The sequence below is a fragment of the Leptopilina heterotoma genome, unplaced genomic scaffold (assembly GCF_015476425.1).
Source record: "Leptopilina heterotoma isolate Lh14 unplaced genomic scaffold, ASM1547642v1 Lhet_156, whole genome shotgun sequence".
NCBI classification, from domain to species: Eukaryota; Metazoa; Arthropoda; class Insecta; order Hymenoptera; family Figitidae; genus Leptopilina; species Leptopilina heterotoma.
In genome coordinates, this window is record NW_025110870.1 from 964,202 (window position 1) to 989,002 (window position 24,801).

Consider the following 24,801-nt stretch of genomic DNA (forward strand, 5'->3'; position numbering starts at 1 on the left):
TCAACTAATTATTTTTTTTAATTATAATTTTTATATTTTATTTTATTTAAATTAAATTTAAATATTCAAATAAAAACTAATTAGTTATTTTTTACTAATTGCTGAAGCTTTTGTCTGATTTTTGGTATCCGTAATACACCTACAAAATTTTATCAAAATCCGTCAAGACGTGTAAGAGAAAATTTGTCCACAAGAATCGGTGACATACACACACACACACACACATACATACACACATACATCCGGTCATTCGTTCCTCTCGACGAATTATGTATACTACACTTGAAAATTTGTAAAAATAATTGGTTCTAAAAAATTCGGAAATCGACATCACTATAAGGCTTCCTTTATGAGGAAGCAATAGAAATAATATCGAAAAATCTCACACACTACACTATCTTCAACGTTCACAGGAAACTGTCAACCATATAAACGACGTCAGTAAAAAAGCAAGTCTACCAACATCACTACTTTAGAAAATTCAAATTATATATTTCAAACATATTTTTTATTCTTTATTAATTTATAACATTTTAAAAAGGATATTCTAAATTTTAATTTTTTAAAATAAAATTTTCTTTTACTTATTATTATTATTATTGATATTGAGAAATCACTTTTTAATAAAAAGGGTAAAGACATGGGCTAAAAGAATCGAATGAACTGGAATATTCAACCACGGCATTGAGAATGTAAACTATGAATAGAAGGGAGAACTCATGTTTTAAAATGAAATTGTAGTACCTTAATAACTCACAAATATTTAAGAGATGGAGCTATAATCACTATTCTCAATATCATTGGTCTTGCATTCTTTATTTAATTTTAAATAATTTAATTTTAAAAACTAAATAAACATTAGCGTAATTTTACATTTATTATATTGCATAATATAAATAAATTTAAATAAGAAGTACATATTGTATGGAAAATCGGAAACAATGACGAGGCGCTAGTGACTTTTAGATTCTCCTTTATAGTAATATAATATGTGTTGGTACTACTTAATTTTGCTGTCATTAAAACTTATTCTAACCTCTAACTTTCTATTATTATATCTACTGTTTTGGTAAATAATTATAATATTCTGTGTATACAATATTTATATATTCATAACGTCTTATTCGTATATGCTACTCATAAAGTTTATTTTTAATTAATATTAAACAATTGTTTTATTTTTAATGATTTAAAATTTGTTATCTTTATTAAATTACGTCGGGTAAGTTTGAAAGACTATAATATTCTTTTAAGTTTAGAATATTTGTCAAATTGAATTTTGTATTACCATCTTTTCACGTTTATTGGATATATTCATTTATTTCTCTGCTTGTTAAGATTGTCATATTGTTGATGTTTTATTTTATAATTGAAACTTTTTTTAGGTTCTTATAAAGAATAATGTTTTTTCGGAAACGAAAGTATCGTGCAATGAAACGACTTTTGAAGGAAAATGCATTTAAGAATAATACAAATTGTGAGGAAAGTATAGAAAAAGGAAAGGCTGATGAGGAACTTAGGAATGTTTTGTTTTTTCAAGGAGATCAAAATCTTGTGCACGAATTTCCTGAGCAAAATTTAAATGACGAAAACATAGAAGATATTTCTGAAATTGATTCAGGTTCAGCAAATTTAGTAGAGTCGCCTAAATACGAAAAGAAAATTATTCAACAATCTACTTATATTGATTATAATATTGATTTGAATGAGTGTAGTGAAAGTTTTAAATCATCTGACAGTAGCTCATCAAAAAGTAGTGACAGTGAATCACAGTGCTCTTTGGAAGAACAGAAACCAAGTTCTTCTAGTACCTTACAGCCATTAAAAAATAATAAGGAAACTACAGTCGTCTTAAAAGAAGATTTGAGGACAAAATTACACATATGGTCAATTAAGCATAGGAAAAGTTTAACCAGAAATTGTATTGAAGATTTGTTACAAAATTGTGAAGCGATGGATTGCCTGACATTCCGAAATCTTGTATTACACTTGTTCCTTCTGATTCAGCGAAAGAATTTGATATTAAGGGTATGGAAAGTTGTTGTGGAAAGCTTGGATCTTTTGTTTATTTAGGAGTTGCAAAAGCGTTGCAAAAAATTATAAAAATTATTGATCCATCAATATATAATGAAAAATGTATCAGTATCGTTGTAAACGTAGATGGAATGCAAGTTTTTGTAAATTCTAGGGCGCAGCTGTGGCCAATACTAGGCAAGATAATACATTAAGATTATAAATCTAAACCTTTTATAATTGCTCTTTTTGGTGGCAATTCAAAACCAGTTTCTACGAAAGAGTATTTCGAACAATTCGTCCAAGAAATGAATGATCTCTTAGATAATGGAATATTAATAGGCGAGACTTTATATAGGATAGAATTGCTCGGATTTATTTGCGACACGCCAGCCAGAGCATTCATTAAAGGATGTAAAAGTCACGTTGGTTTCTGTTCCTGTGAACGATGTGTAGTGCATGGGATAACGGTTAATAAAAAACGTGTTTTTACAGAAGCTAATTCTTCAGAAAGAACCGATTTTTCTTTTCGAAATAAAACACCAAAGGAACGTCACGTAAAGGATTGTCATCTATTACAGTTAAAAGATTTTGACCCTGTCAAGCATGTTTATTTGGATTCAATGCACTTATTTTTCGAAGGTATCAGGTCTGGAGAGTGCATCTTTGGGAATTCCATTTGAGTTTCAAAGAAAAACGTTGGACATTGAAAATTTAACGCATTAGAAAGCAACTCAATATCGATTTGTTTTACTTTACTGCAGTTGCATTGTTTTCAAACATATTTTAACGAAAGACTGTTACAAGCATTTTATGTTATTATTTGTTGCTTGCCATATTTTATGCTCAAAACAACTTGCCTTGACACACGTAAAGTATGCAAAAATGCTTCTTTAAGAATTCTTTAATTTACTTCCAACATTTTTCGGTGAAGATTCACAAACTCTAAATCATCACAATTTGATACACGTAGCAGATGATGTATTAGAAACCAAAAAATCATTATCTGAATTATCAGCATTTCCATTTGAAAATTGTCTGGGTCAACTAAAGTCTCTGATAAAAGGCCGAAAGGATATAATTCCGCAGCTTATAAAAAGAATTTCGGAAATTGATTATTGCCCTCAATTAATAGATATTAAACTTGCAGTCAATAATGTAGTTAGAAAAAGAGAGAATTTAATTATTAAAGAAGAAAATAAATCCACAAGAGAAATTACGAGTATACTATTAACAAATTTAAAAATTACAACAAGGCAACCAGACAATATTGTGCAACAAAAAAATAATGAGTTTTTTAGAGTATATCAGATTCAGAAAACTGATGAAACAGTTATTATTGCAGGGTACAAAATTAAATGTGAGGGAGATTCATTTAACTATCCTTGTGAATCATCCAAAATAGGAGTTTGGAAATTGGGCGAAGAGAATACAAAAATACAAATGGTTGCAGTAAATGAGATAAAACATAAATACATCGTTTTACAAATAAAAGAAGAAAAACATGCATTCAAATTCCTTCACATCGATTAAATTAAAAAATAAAATATGTTCAATTATATTAAACTAAAATTCTTCTAAAAATCAACAGATAGGATTAATCACATTTCAATTTAATTGTTTTAGTTTCAAACATCTACGTCATTTTAGTTCACATATTAAAATTTGTAATAATTTTTTAAAAATAGAGGTATTTTTTCAATATAAGTTTGCAGGTTTAAAAACATTTAAAATTGAAAGAAAATTTTTTTTAATTTAATTCTTTTTTTCAAGGAATGTAAATAATAAATATTTTGATAATTTTAACATATTTCTGAATTATGTAATAATTATATTTTATATTTTTTAGGAAAGTCATCACCTGCAAATAAAAGACCACTAAAACAACGTGAAACAGAATCGACTGGAATAAGAGAATTTGATCATCAAAACTATTTGTTAATTATACAAAATCGTTAATTTAAATTTATTGTGTTTTTAGTTAATATTCAGTTCAATTTAATTGAAAATATCTGTTGTTTAAAAACTCTTTTCTTTTATTCTAAATATTTTAAATTTATATTTTTACGTTTCTCAAGAATCTTAAAGTTTCGAACGTTTAATATTTTTAATAATTATATTTCGTTTATTTGAACATCCAAAATTATTTTTTGTTTACATTTCTTAAGTGAGCCATAATCTGAAGACATTATTTTTAAATATAATAAAAGAAAATATTTACAAAACTGTTTTTTTATTTATACACTTTTTTTTTTTTTTTTTTTTTTGCTTAGGGAATTTTGGGAAATCTGCCTACAGATACCTTGGATTCCGCACTCCAAGGTTATGTGGGGTTGGTGTGATAAAACAAAAGGAGATAAAAAAAAGAAAAATAAATATATAAAATAGTAAATTTAATAAACTGGCGACCTACTGCCAGCCCGACCCACTAAAACCCGTAACCCTTCTTCTGGAGCCCTTTACCCTCCCTCGGAACTGTCGTAAGACTTTAGCCTTCCTCGACATAACCGAGATTATGAAGTTCTCGACTTGCCGCCAATTCTCCTCTGACTGGGTCATCAGCGATACCATGTTCTCCGGTGTAACTTGACTGTTTACACCTTCGAACATGGCCCGCCTCTCCAAGTCCCATTTCTTGCATGAGAAGAGGGTGTGCTCCGCGTTGTCCTCAGGGAACTGGCAATATGCACACACCTCGTTCTCGCGTAATTTAAAGCGACACAGGTACGAGTTAAAACACCCGTGACCTGTGAACGCCTGAGTCAAGTAATAGGAAACCTGACCGTGTTTCCTATTTATCCAGGTGGCGAGTGCCGGGATAAGGCGATAAGTCCATCGACCTTTTTCCTCACCATCCCATCTTTCTTGCCATCTTTCTATGAGCCTGTGCCTCGCTTCTTTGCGGATTAGGCCCTTGCTTGGTCTTAATTCCTCATTCAAGGAACTGCTTTCTTTAGAAAAGAGAAACATTTCTTCCCTTTCCCTCGCCAAAAGATCTGCTGGCGGGACACTTGCAAGGACCTGCACAGCACTCGTAGATACCGTCTTATATGCAGAGATGATACGCGTTGTTATCGATCTCTGCGCAGACAGTATCTTTTCACAGATGGTCACACATCTTTTACTCCTCAGGGATGGGGCCCACGCTGGTGCTGCATAGAGCATTTTAGCGTGGGCGACACTCGCCACCAGTCTTCTTTTTTGTTCACGGGGTCCGCCAACATTTGGCATTAGCCGTGAAAGATTAGCCGCACACTCGATCGCCTTATTTGACGCCGTAGCCATGTGGTGGTGGAAGTTTAACCTTCCATCTAACTCCACACCAAGATATTTAATTTGCTTACTCCACTTGACCTCAAATCCGTCTATCACGATTCGTGGGAGCTCATAACCACGTCTGTCTGTGACCAGCAGTGCCTCGGTCTTTTCCAGGGCCATTTCAAGACCTCTGGTATCCAGCCAGCTTTTAGCTAGTCGCAGACATTCGTTCACCAATGTCCCAAGAGCCTCCTCACTTTCGGCAGTGCACACGAATAATGCGTCGTCCGCAAAGCCGATGATCACCGCACCTTCGGGCAGATCCATTCGCAGAAAATCATCGTAAGATACATTCCATACAAATGGACCCACCCTTGAGCCTTGAGGAGCCCCACGCTGCATCTCTTCCTCGAGAGTGCAGGTGTCTCCCTCATATATAACCCACCTGTCGCTAAGATAATTATCCATTATCCGCAACAAGTAGGGCGGCATGTTTTTCTTTTCCATCGACTCGATGAGATCTTTCCATCTTGCGGAATTAAACGCGTTACGTATGTCAATTGCTACCAACGCGCAGAAGCTCTTCTTTTTCCCAGGTCCCAATTTGTTTTTTCCTGCTTTGGCTATGTCCACAACTGCCTGGATGGCATCAACTGTGGACTTGCCTTTACGGAAACCAAATTGGTGATCGGACAGACGATTCTCTTCGGTCAAGTGGCCTTGCATTCTCTGCAGAACCATATGCATCGTATCTAGCAGGCATATAGGCCTGTACGATGAAACCTTATCTAGAGGTTTTTCACCTTTCCTTAGGAGGACTAACCTCTGTCGCTTCCAGTCGCGGAAGAACTCTCCTCTCTCAAGGCAAAGATTGAAGCATCGAAGCAGAATCTGGGGTAAAGTGTCGATTACCAACTTTAGGATCTCGTTACTTATCCCATCGATTCCAGGCGCCTTGCCTGTTTTCAATCTTTTGCCTGCTTTTTGCAGTTCACTAAGTGTGAAGAGTTCTTCCTCTTCGACTTTGCAAAAACTCCAGTCCCTTCTAAGGTATGGCTCCGCAGGAGGAAACAAAGAACTTATTATCTTTCTGACCCAATCGGGATTGTCCAGGCCGGGGGTCTTTTGCCTCGTCACTAATTTCTTAGTTACGATTTTAAAAGCCAGACCCCATGGGTCCTTATCGACTTCCTCGATTAGGTCCTTCCAGCTACGGCGTCGCGACTTGCGGATCTCTTTCTTGAGGTCCTTTTTCGCTTCCTTGAAAGCCTCTTTCAGCAAGGGATCTCCCTTAGATCGGGTATATGTCCTTCTTGCTTTGAGGCATTCCTTTCTCAAGGAGGCTAGCTCCTCTGACCACCAGTGCAAGGATTTTCTTACTGGAGTGGCGCCTTTGCGTGGCATTGACGCATTGCAAGCGGTGACTATCATGTTCCTCACCGCTCGCACCTCCCCATCCAGACTGCTCGGCCTCTTCACCCAGCCCAAGTCCTCAATTAAAAGGGCTTCTCTTAGGGACCGGCCGAACTTTTCCTTGTCGAGTCTCTTCATATTCCACGAGGAGGTTTTGCGACTAGGAGCATCCTGTCTTTTTCCTCCTCGTGTGTCTCCCATAGAGACTGAGAACTCAATGTACTGGTGGTCACTTGCGGTATATTCCTCTGAGACCCGCCAGTCGGTTATGCGGCTAAATAGTTTAGACGATGCGATTGTTAGATCTATAATTGATCCGATCGCACCTCGTCTAAAAGTCCATGTATTGCCTCGGTTTACTGCCAATAAGTCGTTTCTGGAGATCATTTCTCCAATACGAATTCCTCTCTTGTCGAGTCTCGTCTCACCCCACTCTGGCGACTTTGCGTTAAAATCACCAGTGATGATGACATCCAGCCTGGATTCTGTGAGGCTCGATTCTAGGTCTTCGATATTGGCTTCGAAGTTTGTCAGTGGGTCGTTGGGTGAGAAGTAGCAGCTATACATACGTATATTAGCCACCTCTATCCACACGAACCCACTGCTCGTCTCCAGAAACTTGTCAACCCGCAATTCTGGGTTGCACAGCTTTATGGCGGCTCTCTTCGCCTTATCCTGATACCAAGGGGCGAGATCGCTTCCTTGATACTGCTCACTGCAGAACAGGATATCGACCTCATTTTCCCTTGCTGTTTGCATTAGGAGCAACTGTGCATCCTTACTTGTATGCAAGTTGACCTGCAAAAATTTTAAGGATTTGCCCTTTTAATCTTTTGCAGTTCTTCTCTGTAAACCGGGCAGGCTCTCTTTCCGGAATCGTGATCCGTCTCTGGCTTTCCCAGGTCCAAGCATGTAAGGCACTTCGGCTTAACTTTACAGCTCTTCGCGAGGTGTCCCTCTCCGCCGCATCTCCGACAGTTTTTGCTTCTGTCGGGGCCTTTGCAGGTTCGGGTTGAGTGTCCGTATGCTAGGCACTTTTGGCACCTAGCTACTTCAACATGCTCGCGAATTGGAGCATTTATCCAGCCGATTTTTATTTTACCAAGCTTTAGCAGAGTGTTACTTTCTGCCTCTGTCAGACGTACCAGAGCAACCTTAGTTCCTCTGTATCGCGGCAAAAGTCGACACTCCATCTTCAGGTCGGGTTTACCCAGCTTTTCTCTTAGTGCTGCAGTTACCTCATCCTCTGAGGTGGCTTCGTCCAAATCCTTAATCTCTAGAGACCTTTTATTCACTAGAGGTGTGACCTCAGCTTTACCATGCAGGGCCGAAGACAGTGCATCTGCAAATTTTAAGGTCTCTCCGCCCTTTTTCACTATCACGAGAACCTCCTGTTTAAAGGTTCTCCTGATTTTCCGGATCACGGTACCCGTATCTTCTGGGTTTACCTTTGCTTTTAGCAGCGGCAAGATACCCTCATAAAGCTTTGGGTCGCTTGCCGTAATTTTAACAGCTTCCGTGCTCCTCAGCTTCGAAGGGGGCTTCGGAAGCTCTTTTTTCTCACCTGAGGGTTTCTCTTTTGGAGTCCGTTTCTTTTTGCTTTTAACAACTTTGAAGCCGTCCCCATTGTCCGCTCCGTCCTTTAAAACGGTCTTAGCATACGAACTGCCAGGACTATTTAAGGGCGCCTCTTTCGTATCAGGTCTGGAGAGTGCATCTTTGGGAATTCCATTTGAGTTTCAAAGAAAAACGTTGGACATTGAAAATTTAACGCATTAGAAAGCAACTCAATATCGATTTGTTTTACTTTACTGCAGTTGCATTGTTTTCAAACATATTTTAACGAAAGACTGTTACAAGCATTTTATGTTATTATTTGTTGCTTGCCATATTTTATGCTCAAAACAACTTGCCTTGACACACGTAAAGTATGCAAAAATGCTTCTTTAAGAATTCTTTAATTTACTTCCAACATTTTTCGGTGAAGATTCACAAACTCTAAATCATCACAATTTGATACACGTAGCAGATGATGTATTAGAAACCAAAAAATCATTATCTGAATTATCAGCATTTCCATTTGAAAATTGTCTGGGTCAACTAAAGTCTCTGATAAAAGGCCGAAAGGATATAATTCCGCAGCTTATAAAAAGAATTTCGGAAATTGATTATTGCCCTCAATTAATAGATATTAAACTTGCAGTCAATAATGTAGTTAGAAAAAGAGAGAATTTAATTATTAAAGAAGAAAATAAATCCACAAGAGAAATTACGAGTATACTATTAACAAATTTAAAAATTACAACAAGGCAACCAGACAATATTGTGCAACAAAAAAATAATGAGTTTTTTAGAGTATATCAGATTCAGAAAACTGATGAAACAGTTATTATTGCAGGGTACAAAATTAAATGTGAGGGAGATTCATTTAACTATCCTTGTGAATCATCCAAAATAGGAGTTTGGAAATTGGGCGAAGAGAATACAAAAATACAAATGGTTGCAGTAAATGAGATAAAACATAAATACATCGTTTTACAAATAAAAGAAGAAAAACATGCATTCAAATTCCTTCACATCGATTAAATTAAAAAATAAAATATGTTCAATTATATTAAACTAAAATTCTTCTAAAAATCAACAGATAGGATTAATCACATTTCAATTTAATTGTTTTAGTTTCAAACATCTACGTCATTTTAGTTCACATATTAAAATTTGTAATAATTTTTTAAAAATAGAGGTATTTTTTCAATATAAGTTTGCAGGTTTAAAAACATTTAAAATTGAAAGAAAATTTTTTTTAATTTAATTCTTTTTTTCAAGGAATGTAAATAATAAATATTTTGATAATTTTAACATATTTCTGAATTATGTAATAATTATATTTTATATTTTTTAGGAAAGTCATCACCTGCAAATAAAAGACCACTAAAACAACGTGAAACAGAATCGACTGGAATAAGAGAATTTGATCATCAAAACTATTTGTTAATTATACAAAATCGTTAATTTAAATTTATTGTGTTTTTAGTTAATATTCAGTTCAATTTAATTGAAAATATCTGTTGTTTAAAAACTCTTTTCTTTTATTCTAAATATTTTAAATTTATATTTTTACGTTTCTCAAGAATCTTAAAGTTTCGAACGTTTAATATTTTTAATAATTATATTTCGTTTATTTGAACATCCAAAATTATTTTTTGTTTACATTTCTTAAGTGAGCCATAATCTGAAGACATTATTTTTAAATATAATAAAAGAAAATATTTACAAAACTGTTTTTTTATTTATACACTTTATAAATGGAGATAATTTGAAAATTTCACTGAATTTTATTAATTAAGAAAATTTATTATGTATAAAGGTAATTTCTCTAATTCTGAATTAGATGAAAATTACGAATTATTAGTAAAATCGTGACTGAGTTTTTGCTTCAGCAATTAGTAAAAAATAACTAATTAGTTTTTATTTGAATACTTAAATTTAATTTAAATAAAATAAAATATTTAATTATATATTTAATAAAATAAAATAAAATATAAAAATTATAATTAAAAAAAATAATTAGTTGAAAATCACTAATTAATAGTAAATAAATAACTAAATAAATATAATCAATTTTTTGCTATCAAATTAGTTATTTTTAACCAATTCAAATTTAGAGAGATTGACAATAAATTTTTAATTTACAGTTTTTATCAAAATTTTTTTGTTTTTAGCAAAGAAATATTTGAAATATAATATCAAATAGTTTAAAAAATATAATATATCAGTTAAGCTTTTTTTTAATAAAAAAACATTTAATTTATCAATAAATTAAATATTTTTAAACATCATTTAAAATTGTAATATGTAATACATATTTTGTATTAAATATAAAAATAAAAATCAGTCAGTGATAAAAATATTATAGTGCCTAAAAAGCTATATTTTTATTCAGTTATTTATTTATAGATATTTTTAGACAATCTAACATATTTGATCAAAATAATATTTGCACTTTTACTATGATCACTTATTTTAAATTAGAATTTTTTATTTTATTTTAATTGTCTTTTAACTGTTTCAAATACACCCGCGCTGCGCAAATCAACATGCGCTGTATGTTTAGTATGCTCAGCGCCGCATAGGGTGAGCTAATTTTTAAGTTTCTCGCAACCAACAAGGAACTAGAATAGTATATAAGAAGGTAGATTTATCACGTTAACTCGCGGAATACAATTCGGCCCATTATTCACAGAAAAAATTATTAATTATTTCATGTATTTTTAAAAGATTTTAAAATTAAAACTTTAGTATTGCCACACGAAGATAAAAGAACAATTAAACTTACCCTGAGGAGTGTAAAACTTTAACTAATTCACACTCTTCTCTTTAGAATTTAACCTGATGAGTGTCAACTTTTTTAAGTTTTACACTCCTCAGGATTAGTTTAATTTTTTTTCCAGTGTATGGTCATCTTCGTACATAAAATGACAAATGTCCCAGGGTCAGCCATTGATTTTTAAAATTTTTCAACATTTTTGGCGGCCAAATTGAGTTAAAAACTCAAAATTCTTAAAATCAGACTAGAGATTCGAATTCAATGACCCAAAATACTTACTAGTATTAACAAACTTTGAAAAGATACTTACAATCATTGATCTACACCATCCGTGACGTATATATATACACTTTAATGCCGCCATTTAAAATATTTTATTCTCTATCAGAAATTCGGATTCAGCGACCCAAAAAACATAATATGACAATATTGTGTTTTTTTAAAAAGAAAACATTTTTGAACATTTATGGCACTAAATACTTTATTTTCACTGGACTGTAAAGGGGTTAATGGCTTATATTGAAGGTTGTTCTGCTTTATTTTTGATTTTGTTATTATTTTTTTATTTAATTAAAAACATTAAACAGAAAATAAGAAATTTTCAACTAACAGATAAAACATGACTATTCAAAATATCGTATTAATTTATCCACGAAATAAATAGAACATTAATCAAAAAAGCATCACTAACTTAATACTTTAAGACCTATAAAGATCACCGAAGGTCTAAAATTTCAATTTTGTCTCCGAGTTCTTCGATTTTAATGAAATCGTTCAAATGTTAATTTATCGGATTTTTGAAAGTTTTCAAATGTTTATTGATCGAACCTTTTAAAGTGCGAAAGTCTACTTTTACGACTTTTGTCATTGATGTGAATTACCATTTAGGAAAAATGTTCATAGATGTGATGTGAATTGTCATTAAGGTCATGTTATTCAGTGGTTTATGATTAAGCATACAATAGAAAGTGAACTCACTGCTTAAATAAAATTCTAATAAATGAGAATTCTAACTTTTGGATATTCGATCAAATAAACGTTTAAACTTTTGAAAATTCAAATTTTAAACAAATAAACCCTCGAACTTTTAAACATCCTTTCATATAAACATTCAAACTTTTAGAAATTCTATTAAATAAACATTCTATCTTTTAATAATTGTAACAAATAAATATTTCATCTTTTAGCTATTCGAAAAACTAGTCATTCCAAATTTTGAGACATTCTAACAAGTAAACAAGTTTTGAAAATTCTAACAAATAAACATTCGAACAAATAGTCTTTCGAACTTTTGGAAATTCGATCAAACTAACATTCGAACAAATATTTAATAAAATTACCTTAAACATTTCATTTGCATGTATTCATTACAATTTTACCAAGTTTCATTGAAATCGAAGAACTAGGAGACAACATTGATATTTTAGACTTGGATGCAACTACACCTGACATAGGTGGTAAAGTCATTTATTACTACGACCTATATTAAAATGACCAATATTTTTATATGATTAAACAATTAAAGAAATAATATATTTTAAAATAATAATAAAAGAAATGTTATTGCAGGAAGAGGAACTGCGAGTAAGCGGAGATCCAAAATTTTCGCATTTAATGGAAGATCTACATGTTGAAATTTCGGCTTACGCAACGCCTGCAGAAGCTCATGCAAGAATTGCATACGCATTAGCAGAAGTTCGAAGATTTCTAGTTCCGGTAAAATAATATTTTAATAAACATATAAGAATAAAAGATTCTACAATATTAGTGGTCAACATTCTAACATGTGTTTTTTCACTCATATTGTCCATTTTGCTTGCGTTTCTTAAATTTTTCAATTTCTCCAAAGCTAACTAATATTTTTTATCATTTTTGGACTCATTTTAATAGTTATTTAATGTAGAATTCAATTGATTTATTATCGGTATTTTGTTAAACATTTAAAGAGCGTCATATATAATTATTATAATTTAATATTTTCATAGGGCGAACATAATAAATGTTGATGCAATATTGTGGTCAAATATACTATTTAAGAGTGTATACTTAAGTAAATTTGGATTCAAATGATACTTCACTTAATGACTTTTTAGAAATTCGAATCTTTTCTTTTTACAAGTGTCTATTTCATTAAAAGATTAAACTTTCGTTTAAAGTTAAATCCACACTCAATTCTTTGATCGAGAATTTTTTCATTTATTGCTTTTCGTACTTGCAATTTTTGTTAAGGATTCTGAAGCCTTTTACACGCGACAGAGCTTTTAGAAAAACGTTTCTACTCTAGAACATGTTTCACATATAAGAATTTTTTTTCATTTTAGAATATACCATGAGAAAATGTGTATGAATAGTTGAGGAGTAAGCGGCCAAAAGTGGATAAGTCCATATTTTATTATTTTGAGAAATTTAAACAAATTCAATTTGGCACATAATAATTAAAGTTAATTAAAAAGTAGAATAATTATACTGAATGAATTATATCAAAATATTTTTTTGGACTTAACGGTCTTGATATTAATTAAAGTGGATCATACAAAATAAATTTTAAAGTTTTGGGCATTTTGTTCTAGTTGAAGAAACTAAAATTTTAAAGCATGTTGGTTGAGTCCTCATATTTTTAAACTAATATAATTCTTTACAATAAGATATTATTTTTAATGTAACATTGACTTTCTGGAAATTTATCTAATTACCATTCACGGAAAATGTTGAGTAAAACTGTCTTTTATAAAATAGACTTATTTACTTTTGCCGCTTACTCCTCAGTTCTGCAAATATTATTCATACGTGTAATTAAAATGTGATTTTAAAATTTATCACATCTTTTCGAAATTACCCTGCTTTTAATAAACTATAATTTAAATTTATAATTAAATAATTAATTTAATGTAAAATTTTATTATTTAAATTAATTTTTATAAACTGTTTATATGTTCTAATATTTTAGCACTACTAAAGACTCTGTAAGCTGCAGCAAATATTTATGAATCATTAAAATTCATGTTTTTTAGGATTACAATGATGATATTAGACAGGAGCAAATGTGGGAGATGCAAATTTTAAATACTCAAAATCGAGAGGGATCTCAAGCAGTAGAAGCTCCATTAAGTCCAGCATCAAGTTTAGAAGCTGCTAGTTCGCCAACTGCAGCCACTACGGCTAACTCAATTGATGGACAAGACGACACTCCTAGTAGGCCAACACCTTCACCGCCAAATCCAGCAGCACTAAAAACCCAAGGTACGGTGCTGCAAACTTCTACTTCTACTCTAGGTAAGTATTGTAAACAAATAAATTAACACTGATAAAGTTTTTTTTTAACACGAATATGTTCAAAACATTTAAAATTTTCAATCTCTATTAAATTATTCATTTATCACTCGATAATTATATCGATAAATTTGAGTCCTCGCAGATACACAGTGCATTCTGACAAGCAACTCGTTTTTTCAGAGCAAAATTAATTTAATTTTGATAATTCTTTGTAGAAAAATTTTTATTGATATTATAATGTGAACACGTAATTAAGCCAGACTAATTCAGGAATTGTTAGGAAAATTCCTTACAAACTGCTGAGAGAAGGGAGGGTAAGGAGATCAACACATTAATTATTACACTGTCACTGAATTTATAATTATCACAATTATTGTTATTCAATTTACTTTAAATTTTAATATTAATGGAACAATTTATTTATTCGGCAAAAGGCCGAATTTTTAGAATTCAAAATTTACCACATAACAATGCAGCGACAAGCATCATTTTCAACATTCGAAATTTTTAACAATAAATTTACAATAAAAATAAGAAGTCAATAGGACTCACCTACGCCTACGATGCGACGCGACGCCGACCTCTTAATGCTCCTCGTCCAGACATCCTACTAATAATAAGTCGCTACACGCGCGCTTCGTTTTAGCTATGGTGAGTCCCATGCGTACACGGAGAGAAAAATCAAGCGTTTTTAGTATGGAGACTTCCTATGGTAATTTTGTATGAACGCCCTGCTTAAAAGGCGTGTTTTTATACCTCAGTTGCATGAAACATATACTAAAATAGCATAGATCTCTTGCAATCGTAGTATACTGACGCCCCATGCGTTTAAAGGTAGAACTTTTATGCTGATAACGTAGAAATTCATACAAATACAGCAGAAATTTTACGCCTATTGCGCATGTGAATTCTTTTACTAAATAAGGTTAACTGTCCATACTAAAAACGCTTGATTTTTCTCTCCGTGTACTACGTGATTTTCAATTTTTACAGTTTTCATTTATCCGCACTAGATAATTAGCTTTGGCCGATAAAACAGAACGCCTTATTATCTACAGTCACCAGCAATTCAGTTAGGGTCTTTAATTCAATATGGCCGCAGCCAGTGACAAACAGAAACAAACTTCCTATAACACTTCTTTTCTCCTGTTCAGACAGAAACACACCGGAGTATTTGACAATCATCAGAATTTATTTGAGATTTATATACTCTTTTGAACTGTGAGCTGATCTAATTTAATATTGATAAAATTTATAGAGTTCAAAAGGTGGATCAATTTGTTCTTAATTTGTCACAATTAGTCAATTTAATTATTGATCTTGTTATTGAACTATTTATCAGCGATCAAAGTTTATCCGTTTACGACATACTTTGTTATATACTGACTATTTTATTTATATATGACTTTTTATACAGGTGTCAGAAACATGATTACCCATTATTTGATATTTTTCCATTAATTAATATTATTACGTAAGCGTTAAATAATTAATTTGTATATTTAATTACATAAACTTTTTCTCTATGTTGCATTATCGGTATACCGCATTATCTTTAATTGTATAAAAATATGGTGTTCTTTCTTACAATCTCTTTATAATTAATTCTAATATGAATATTCATTATACGGATTGATAACGCATCGACCACAGTAAGGAAGAGTAATATAATTCTTGGTCGACAATTGATTATCATATGTAGCTTCTTTTGAATATAAATGAACACATGAATTAGTTAAACTTGATTACCATATAATTAATAATAATAATTAATTATTATTATCTCTAATCTTCTTAGGACATACTAATGGCCAGTTTCAATAATACTGATTAAAAGTTAATCAATGATTTAATCCTCAATCAAACAATCATAAACTTTTAAACTGTCTTTAATTATTGATTAACTTTTAAGTGATGTTGGTGGAATTATCCCTAAGTCCTGCGATATTATAAGTGTATATGTTTTATATTTAATAATTTACTTAACGATCATTTTTTATAACATTGCTAATTTTCCTAAGTAATAAAAGCTTAAATATTCATTTGAATCAAAACAGTGTCTATTCATTTCTAATTTGTAAACTACTTGAATGTAGGATTTCTGAAAATTCCTCAATAATACCCACATTTACTTTATTGCATTTCTTTTATTAAAATAAAAACTATATTAAGAAACAAAATGTATTCGTCTTCAAAAAAGGGAACTTATGATGCTGTTTAATAGGTGGACGAAAGCGACCCCTGCTTCCAGGTGGAAGGCCTGCAATGTCACCTACAAAAAGAACGGTTATGTCTCTTCTTGCTAGAGCTCGTGCAGCGCAGAACAAAGAACCACTACAAACTACAGCATCCATAATTGCTACGACACATACGCAACCCACTGCACCTTTAATACAAGCTTCGCTTCAACTTCCGACTGCTGGACTTCAATCTACAACACAAACTTCCCAAATAAGTAATGTTGGCAATCCTCAGATTTCTCAACTGCAACTTGCTCCTCAGTCAGTTCCGCCACACACTGCTGTAACACAACGTCAAACCATTCTACAATCTCACACGCAACATCAAGTTTTGTCACCAGCCATTCACGGTTTATTACATACGCAGTGAGTATTTAAGCACTAATACTACTCCAAATTATGTGAAAGTTCTTTTGAATGTGAATAATAATAATTATGAGAAGTAATTTTAAATTTAAGTAAAAGAGACTGAAGAGGAAAGTACTAATAAATCGGTATTTTTAAATGATGCTAAAACCATTCATTAGATAATTAATTCTGACGTACAAAATAATAACAACTGGATTGGCGAAATCTATCTTAGCGATAAATTATTAAAATTCGATGTATATATTGTTATAAACAAAAATATAATTTATGTATGTATTATAAATTTTATTTAAATTAGATACGGAATCCCTCTTTACCAGCTTATTATTCAAGCTATTGATTTAGTTATGCTTTATTAAACTGAAATAACGAATAGGAACCAGGAGCGGTAGAAATTACAACATATGTATATTGTGTTCATAAATTAGTTTTTACAAGATCTCTATTTTTGTTGTAAATCAGACAATTAATTTTATGGTTAATACAATACAACCATCATTACACATAAATCGATACTACGTAAGTAACAATAATATAAACTATGGATAATAATCTTAATAATTCCATCAAACTATTATCTTCATCTTTAGTATAAAACAAACATAATTTCTTTTCAAAATTTCAATTGAAACTATAAAATTCAATGTTAGCAATATATTCCTGAATAAATCATTTAATGCAATTTTATTTGATTTTTCACAATAAATTATAACTGTTTTTTAATGCTAAATACAAAAATTATGCAAAGATCAATTAATCATTTTCCCTTATTCGTCACAAATCAAAAATATTTAGCACCAACGTGGCGGCCAGACGCCAGTTAATTTTATATTGAAAAACTAACAAAAATAATAATCAAGTCTTTAATTAATAAATATCAACAAATCCCACAACAATATCTCAAAGGGAATTCCGTCGGGAAAATTAATTTTGAAGGGAAACTTGATTATTCGAGAAACGACTCTTGTAAAACAGAAACATTCACTTACCAAATTTATTTAATTTCACATCACCTCCTCTATACTTCTCAACCATATGCACAACAATAATGAAAGAAACTATATAGTCAATAATACAACTTTAATAATAAAACTTCAATCGCTCTTACTTGTCGTGTAACAAAAGAAAAATGTTTAACTTAAGAATACTTTAACAACTCTCCCTTGTCTACTCTACAGCAACAACTCAACGTCCTCTCTCATAAACATCCAAAATCAAACTATATTGAAAACGTGTTTTGGTCGTCTGTTACATTTTTCCGCGAAACGCCGAAACCATTGGTTAATTAAAGGGGAGTTTACATCTCTCTTTGACATTAAGTCAAAATTAACGCGCAAAATTTGAATTTATAAAAATTAACGTTATTAGTAAGAAAAATAAAAGAGAGACAATCTCGACGAAATTACTTCGCCACAAAATATAAGTAACTTACGGATTGTTCATTATGGGAGGCGTCCCTTGACCTTTTGCCTGTTTAAGCTGATTTTCGCGAGTTCTAACTGTCACTTAATAAGTTCGTCCTCGCGGATAACTACCTTTCAGACTGCTCAATCGAACTGACTCTCCAAAAAGTAGACAATTGCATTATTTCGTTTGAAAATAAATCCTGTTTGCTTAATCAAAAACAATGCCACCTTGCACTTTATTGGTAATTTAAGTCTAAACGATTATGGAGCACCACACCATTCTTGAGCAATCTTATGATAATTCGTAACTTTTAAGTGCAAATGATTCCTTTGGATTTCGCAAAATTTTAAAATTTTTGTTCTGATTTTAATTGTTTCACAATTGGGGTTGCGAAAAAAATATATTTTCCCTTATTGATGAACGTTTAACTATTTTTTAATTGCGACATCGAATTTTAAATTGCGTTTTGATCGTAACATATATATGGGAAATTCCATTTAAGATTTACCTATGACTCTCTAAATATACAGAAAATATTCCAAAAAGTCCCGAGATGGGCCGATTGAGTTTAATGAGTTCAAATAAATATTTAAAAATCGCTTGCAAGGTGTTCGCGCGCTAGGCTGTGCCCGTTTATAAAGCTTTAAGAGGAATGTACTTTAAGTCAGTTTTACACTTTTTACTTTCAATTTATTGCATTTCTGTGTGACAACTAATAATACTGAATATCACAGCTTTTAACTTAATAAGGTTTAAACCTTAAGAATCGTTATTTTGTTAGAAAACGCAGATCAATTACAATTTCCGTTTAGTTGGACGTTTAGATTTAGTTTTACATTTTTTAACTTCAAATTTATTACATTTCTGTGTATTACAACTAATAATACTGAAAGTTACAACTTTTAACCTAAAAAGGTTTACACATTAAAACTCGTTATTTTGTTAGAAAACGCAGATCAATTACAATTTCCGTTTAGTTTGACGTTTAGATTTAGTTGAACGTTTGGTTTCAGATTGAATGAAACTTACTACTTCGAAGTCGTCAGAAGAAGAGTATTTTTTCATTTTTAACAAAAAATCACCTTGAGGATCAACGCATTTGCATACTAGCTCTTCGTGACATTCTTTTTAATGTTCCACCAGCTCCATCACAAGGCCCTTTCCTTGGGCTGTTTCGTGGAAATGCCAAATTGCCGAACGTTGAAAATCTTGTTGATGATAATAAACATTCGCAAAATGTTTAATATTTTTAAACTGTTGAAGTGCTCCTTCTGAGAAACATACATTTGCGAATGTTTACGTGATTTTTAGAAATATATTCATTGAATGCTTGAAGAAAAACGAAAACAGCAATAGCGTCATGTTTTAAGCAATCTGAAATAATAATCAAGGTTTTATGGTCTACGAAATTATTTCTTTGATTGTAATATTGTAATAATATAATATTTTATATTATATTATAATATTGTAGCTTGATTATTATTCAAGTGAAATCCAAGAACTAAATTTTGAATTATGAAGACATAATTTTCTGCAAAATCGCATACAATTAAGCTTTCATTATCTGCAAGATTTTTTTTTTATATTTATGTGAAAAGAAGCCTGCTCATTTGCGATAAAAGATAGACAAAGAAATTTTCTTCCCAAAATACACAAATTCACGATAAACACTTGCTTTAGAGGGTCATAGGTAAATCTTACGTAGAATTACGTATATTATAGTATTGTAGTATGCTAGTATTATATTCTATTAACTTACAAATTAATTTGAAAGAGTATTTCTAAAATTACTGTTTTAGGAGAGCAGCTGCAGGGGCGACAGTGGTTCCAATTCTTCGCGAGGATTTCATGGCAGGAATTAATCAACATCACGTTCAGAATGTTCATATAGCGTGAAGAAATAGCTTCATCTAAAAGACAAAACACTAAGAGAATAGTTAATTGTTTATGAAAATGTTTATATAAAGAAACTCACATATTAACAATTTTATCAACGTTAAAATTTTTATTTTAATAATTATATAATAGAAAATAAACTAAAGTAGATAATAATTTATTTCTTTTGTTAAAAATAAAATTGTCTGTATTATTTATTTAATCAATAATCAACTTTATTATGAATGTTTAAAGTTTAAAATCATATATAATATAAGTAAAAGGCGTTTCATAATCTTATTAATTATAAATTTGTATGCCTAAATTCTCATAGTGCTCACTATCTTTTGCAAGATATAATATAAAAGTCTATAGAAAATAGAATACATTCCAATAAAAAATCATGTAATATAAATTAAAAATAAACTTCTTTAACTTTAGGGTAATTATCCTAGAGAAAATGATTTCTTTGTTTTATAATAAGACAGAGAATGGACTTTTTTCTTATTTAATATCTTAAAGAATGTAGTCAAAAAATTAAATGCTCAAAAAGTAGCCAAAAAATTATATAATTTAAATTTGACTGGGGGTACTAAAATAACTAAGGCAGTCTAGGGTTAACTACACTTATTAAATAATCAATTTTGATTCTTTATAAATTTTAATTTGATTTCTCGAAAAAGTTAACAATATAACATGGATACGATAAATGCTAAGTTAATAAAATTCTTTAATGCCTTTTATTCCTACTATATATGCTAAAAACTTCAAATATTTATAATATTAATAAATTTAGAAACTTTCTTTTACAGTAAGTATTATTTATTTGTTGTTTTTAAGTTGATTATATTTATTTTAGAAAGAAAGAAATTTTTACAGTTTTGTAGTAAGATAATTATACTAATTATTTTGATAAATTTCAATTATTGATTTTTCCTTGCATCTCTTTATTCTACAAAGAGATACAGAAAATTGTAGACATTAAGTTTTATAATAATAATAATAATAATAATAATAATGATCTAAATTATTTTATGTTATGTTAATCTACAGGATATTATATCGAATCTTAAAAGCGTTAGAGCTAATTTCCTTTTATCTGTAAGAATTGTCAGATCTTACATATCTTTAAATATCTTGTCCGAAAATTTAGTAAATAATAAATGATTTTTTAAATAACTCACTCATATGGCCATAAAAGCACAATATGTTTTCAATTAAAAAATTAATTTTCAATGTCTACTTGAATTTATTCTTCATGCAAAGAAAAAATTTATTCTTAAGATGTACTAAAGTAAAAATATTCATTTTAGAAAATGATAATCTTTTCACTATATACAACGAAATTAAAACAAAAGTAATATACGAAAGAAATCCAAAATTCCATAAAAACAGGTAGTATTATAATAGCTTGTATGTATATAATTAATATAGGTATAAGCTTATGTCTAAATATAACAAAGTTCTGTTTGTGACACGACTATTGTATCATTGCGACTGAAAATTAAAACAAACATTTTTTGTTAAAACTATTGTTAATTACTAAATTTATTATTATAAATCAAATAATGAAGGTTTCATTTATTTATAGATGAAATGCACTGAACTATTATAAAAAATACAAGATCAAATAGTTTATATCAAAACCCGTTAAATATTGACCTTTTTTTTAAAAAACAAATTCTCCAGATAATAACTGATAAAACAAATATTGAAAACCTATGTAATTTTTAATTAGAAAGTAATTTGAAATTCTATTCATAAATTCAACAAAATTCATTTTTCTATTCATTATTTTTATTTCTTATTCTCATCTGTGACTATGAAATTTACCATTTTATTTTAGGTCTTAATAAATAGAGCTAACTATTAAAAGTGTGTAAAAAACTTAAAACCTTTTCGAATTTTTTTAGCATTTCGTTAATCGTGACGAGTTTAAGCCAAGTTGTTAAATCGAGTCTAACATTTAAATTCATAAAATTTTTAGTCGTTCTACTAATTTCAGAAAATTACACTTTAAGGAAGAGTTAAGGTTTAAAGTGTAAAGAAAAACATTACTTTGTATTTTTTTGGAAATTTAGATAGAGTAAATTTATTCAAATAAATTATTACATTATTAAGTTTCATTTTAGTAAAATTCAGTAATTTTTTATCCGAAAATATCTATAAACAAGCAGTTGACAAAGCTTTTCTAAGAACGTCTTTAGAAAAAGACGATTTGCGATGTTCACTGTTTCTCAGAGGGATAATATTTGAAATTATTGAGCTTTGAAATTTAGTCGAAGTATCATCAAATCCTCCCCCAACATTTTTTGATTATCATTTCTTCATTTTTAAATTTTTTGAGCCTTCCTTACCTTAATATTTAAATATTAATATTTAAATAATAATATTAATATTAATAATAATATAATAAAATATTAATATTTAATAATATTTCTCAGTGAAGAGGTAGTATAAGTCAGAAAAATTGAGTGATTTTTTTGGGTTTCGTAAAAAAATATTTTTCGATGCTGAGGATCGATGTCAACTTCAGGGACCGTTACAAAAAATAATACTACAATACAATTAAATTGGATATCAAAGCAATAAACAAAAAACTCGTTATTCTTACTCGTCGACAAGTGTGAAGCTTCGCTAATTTCTTCATCGTATAATTTACTGTCTTCAAGTGAAATAGATTTTGAGGGATCTGAAGATTTTGTTAAAAATGCCTATGAACTTGGTTGACTTTGATTTGATAACGTTTAAGATTTAGATGTTTAAGAACTAAGGAGTTTGAATTTAAATTAAAAAATGTTATCTCAATCACTGTACTGAGCCCAGTCTCATCAACATAATAATCATTATCAAGTTCGTAATGGTTGTTTTCAAGAAATTGATCAAATTCTGAGACTATGTTCTGGCTTCCTACGGTATCAGCTGAGGCTTTCTCTCCTTTTGGTTGAAGAGTACGAAGATTTTACCTTTCTTTAAATCTAGACAACGAGCCATCACTTACCTTACACTCATGTCTTTGGTCTTAAAGTTGAATGGAAAATCCTAGCTTTTTCCTGTAGAATTAGACCACTCACTGGCTCTCCGATGGTCCTTTTCTGGCATAACCAACCATAGACGACCGTTTTTAGAATTTCACATTCCGGTTTGTTGGCTCTTTTTCGTTGTACATTACCGCCAAAAGCATTTAAATCTTCAAAACATGTTTTAAGTTTTCCTTAATTTTTAAAATAGTCGAGATTGTAAAACTGTTGACATCGTACTCCTTTCTCAGTCTGTGATTTGACTTTCCATTTTTAAATTTGACGTTAAAAATTGTAAATAATAAAATTCTTCAAATATATGTGGATATTTACACATAATATCTAATATAATTTACCTAAATCCAACAAGGGTCCTGGTGGCATGTAGACTGACTAGAAAATCCCATTAGTTAGAAAATAATTTGACTATCTAGCATCCTTAAGACGTTATAAGTTACTGATTTATTCTCTCTTTCTTAGAAATCAGAAACAACATATAATTTGTGATTCAAGTATTATAATTCAAAACCTACAGAAAGTATTGACTCTACTGCTCATGTAAATTGTACCATTTGGGTGATACAATATTTAGTTTTTCAGCAAAACATTCTGGCTTGACATATTGTAAGACTACTGGATACCCGACAATTACCAATTTGCTCCATACGTCCGCAAGAGTCTCTCCAGCGAATTCAAAATTTTTCAATTCAAGTTCTTTGTTTACTACCACAGAACTATTATTGAGGTGCGAGCCAAAATGGTCGTGAGATATTATTATAGTCTATATAGTTCCTGACTCAATGGAGCCATACGGTTTTCTACGCGATTTTATGCATTTCGCCCAAGAGCATTCATAATTACAAACAGTGCATCTAGATTTACATTATAAAATGATTTATTGCATATTTAATCACTTTCTGTGATTATGGATCTGCCATGATCCCTTTAGACCGCGCGGCGGTCGAGTTCTTCGATCCGAGGTCTCAAATACATGGATTAACAAGCTCCGTTTATAAGTGTTTCTTCGAATAAACATATCTTTAATATCTAGGCCATAATGTTTGCTCGGAATATAATGAACCTCAAGAACAACCCATTCAAGCAATTTCACAAGCTGCTCCACCTGCAAATAAAACAGAAATAAAAAAATTTCTGAGGAACTGTGCATGGATAACAATGTTGTCGGAAACGCTTGATGAAATTCGAGGTTCATTGATGGAAGTTGTTGGGTAAGGTGCTGTATTGAAAATTTGATTTGAATTTGTCACTTGAACGGAGAAAAATGTGAGTGGTCGTCTTTCATTGTTATAAGGACCATTAAGGGGGCAGTCTGGGTCTTTTGCACGTATTTTGAAGAATGACGACTTGAAAAAAAATCTTGAAAATCTGGTTGACATGATATCTCCAGTCAGAACAGACGGAATCAAAAAATTCAAACGGATCATTAAAATATAGGTATGTGGTTACAGCCTGAACTAAAATTATAATTTTTAACCTGTTTTTTAAACAATTTTAGTTGCAAAAGAAGGTTTAAAAAAGTAAAAAGTCCGACATTTTGTTATTTTTCAATGAAATTTTTTTATTTTAGTTCTGGCTGTAACCACTT

General features: G+C 30.6%; 1 protein-coding gene across 10 annotated transcripts in view; it reads left to right on the plus strand.

Moving 5' to 3' along the window:
* Positions 1–21,675, plus strand: part of LOC122498645 (KH domain-containing, RNA-binding, signal transduction-associated protein 2-like) — a 114,330-nt gene extending 92,655 nt beyond the window's left edge. For 3 of the 10 annotated variants that reach the window (XM_043606480.1, XM_043606478.1, XM_043606479.1), the window contains 4 exons: positions 12,581–12,727; positions 14,023–14,284; positions 16,509–16,890; positions 20,094–20,998. In XM_043606480.1, the coding sequence (XP_043462415.1) occupies positions 12,581–12,727; positions 14,023–14,284; positions 16,509–16,890; positions 20,094–20,196 (894 nt within the window). In that variant the 3' untranslated portion in view covers positions 20,197–20,998. Of the gene's footprint in view, positions 1–12,580; positions 12,728–14,022; positions 14,285–16,508; positions 16,891–20,093 lie in introns of all 10 variants that reach the window. The other 7 variants (XM_043606476.1, XM_043606475.1, XM_043606477.1 and 4 more) reach the window with 4 other exon arrangements.
* The last annotated feature ends 3,126 nt before the right edge of the window (positions 21,676–24,801 follow it).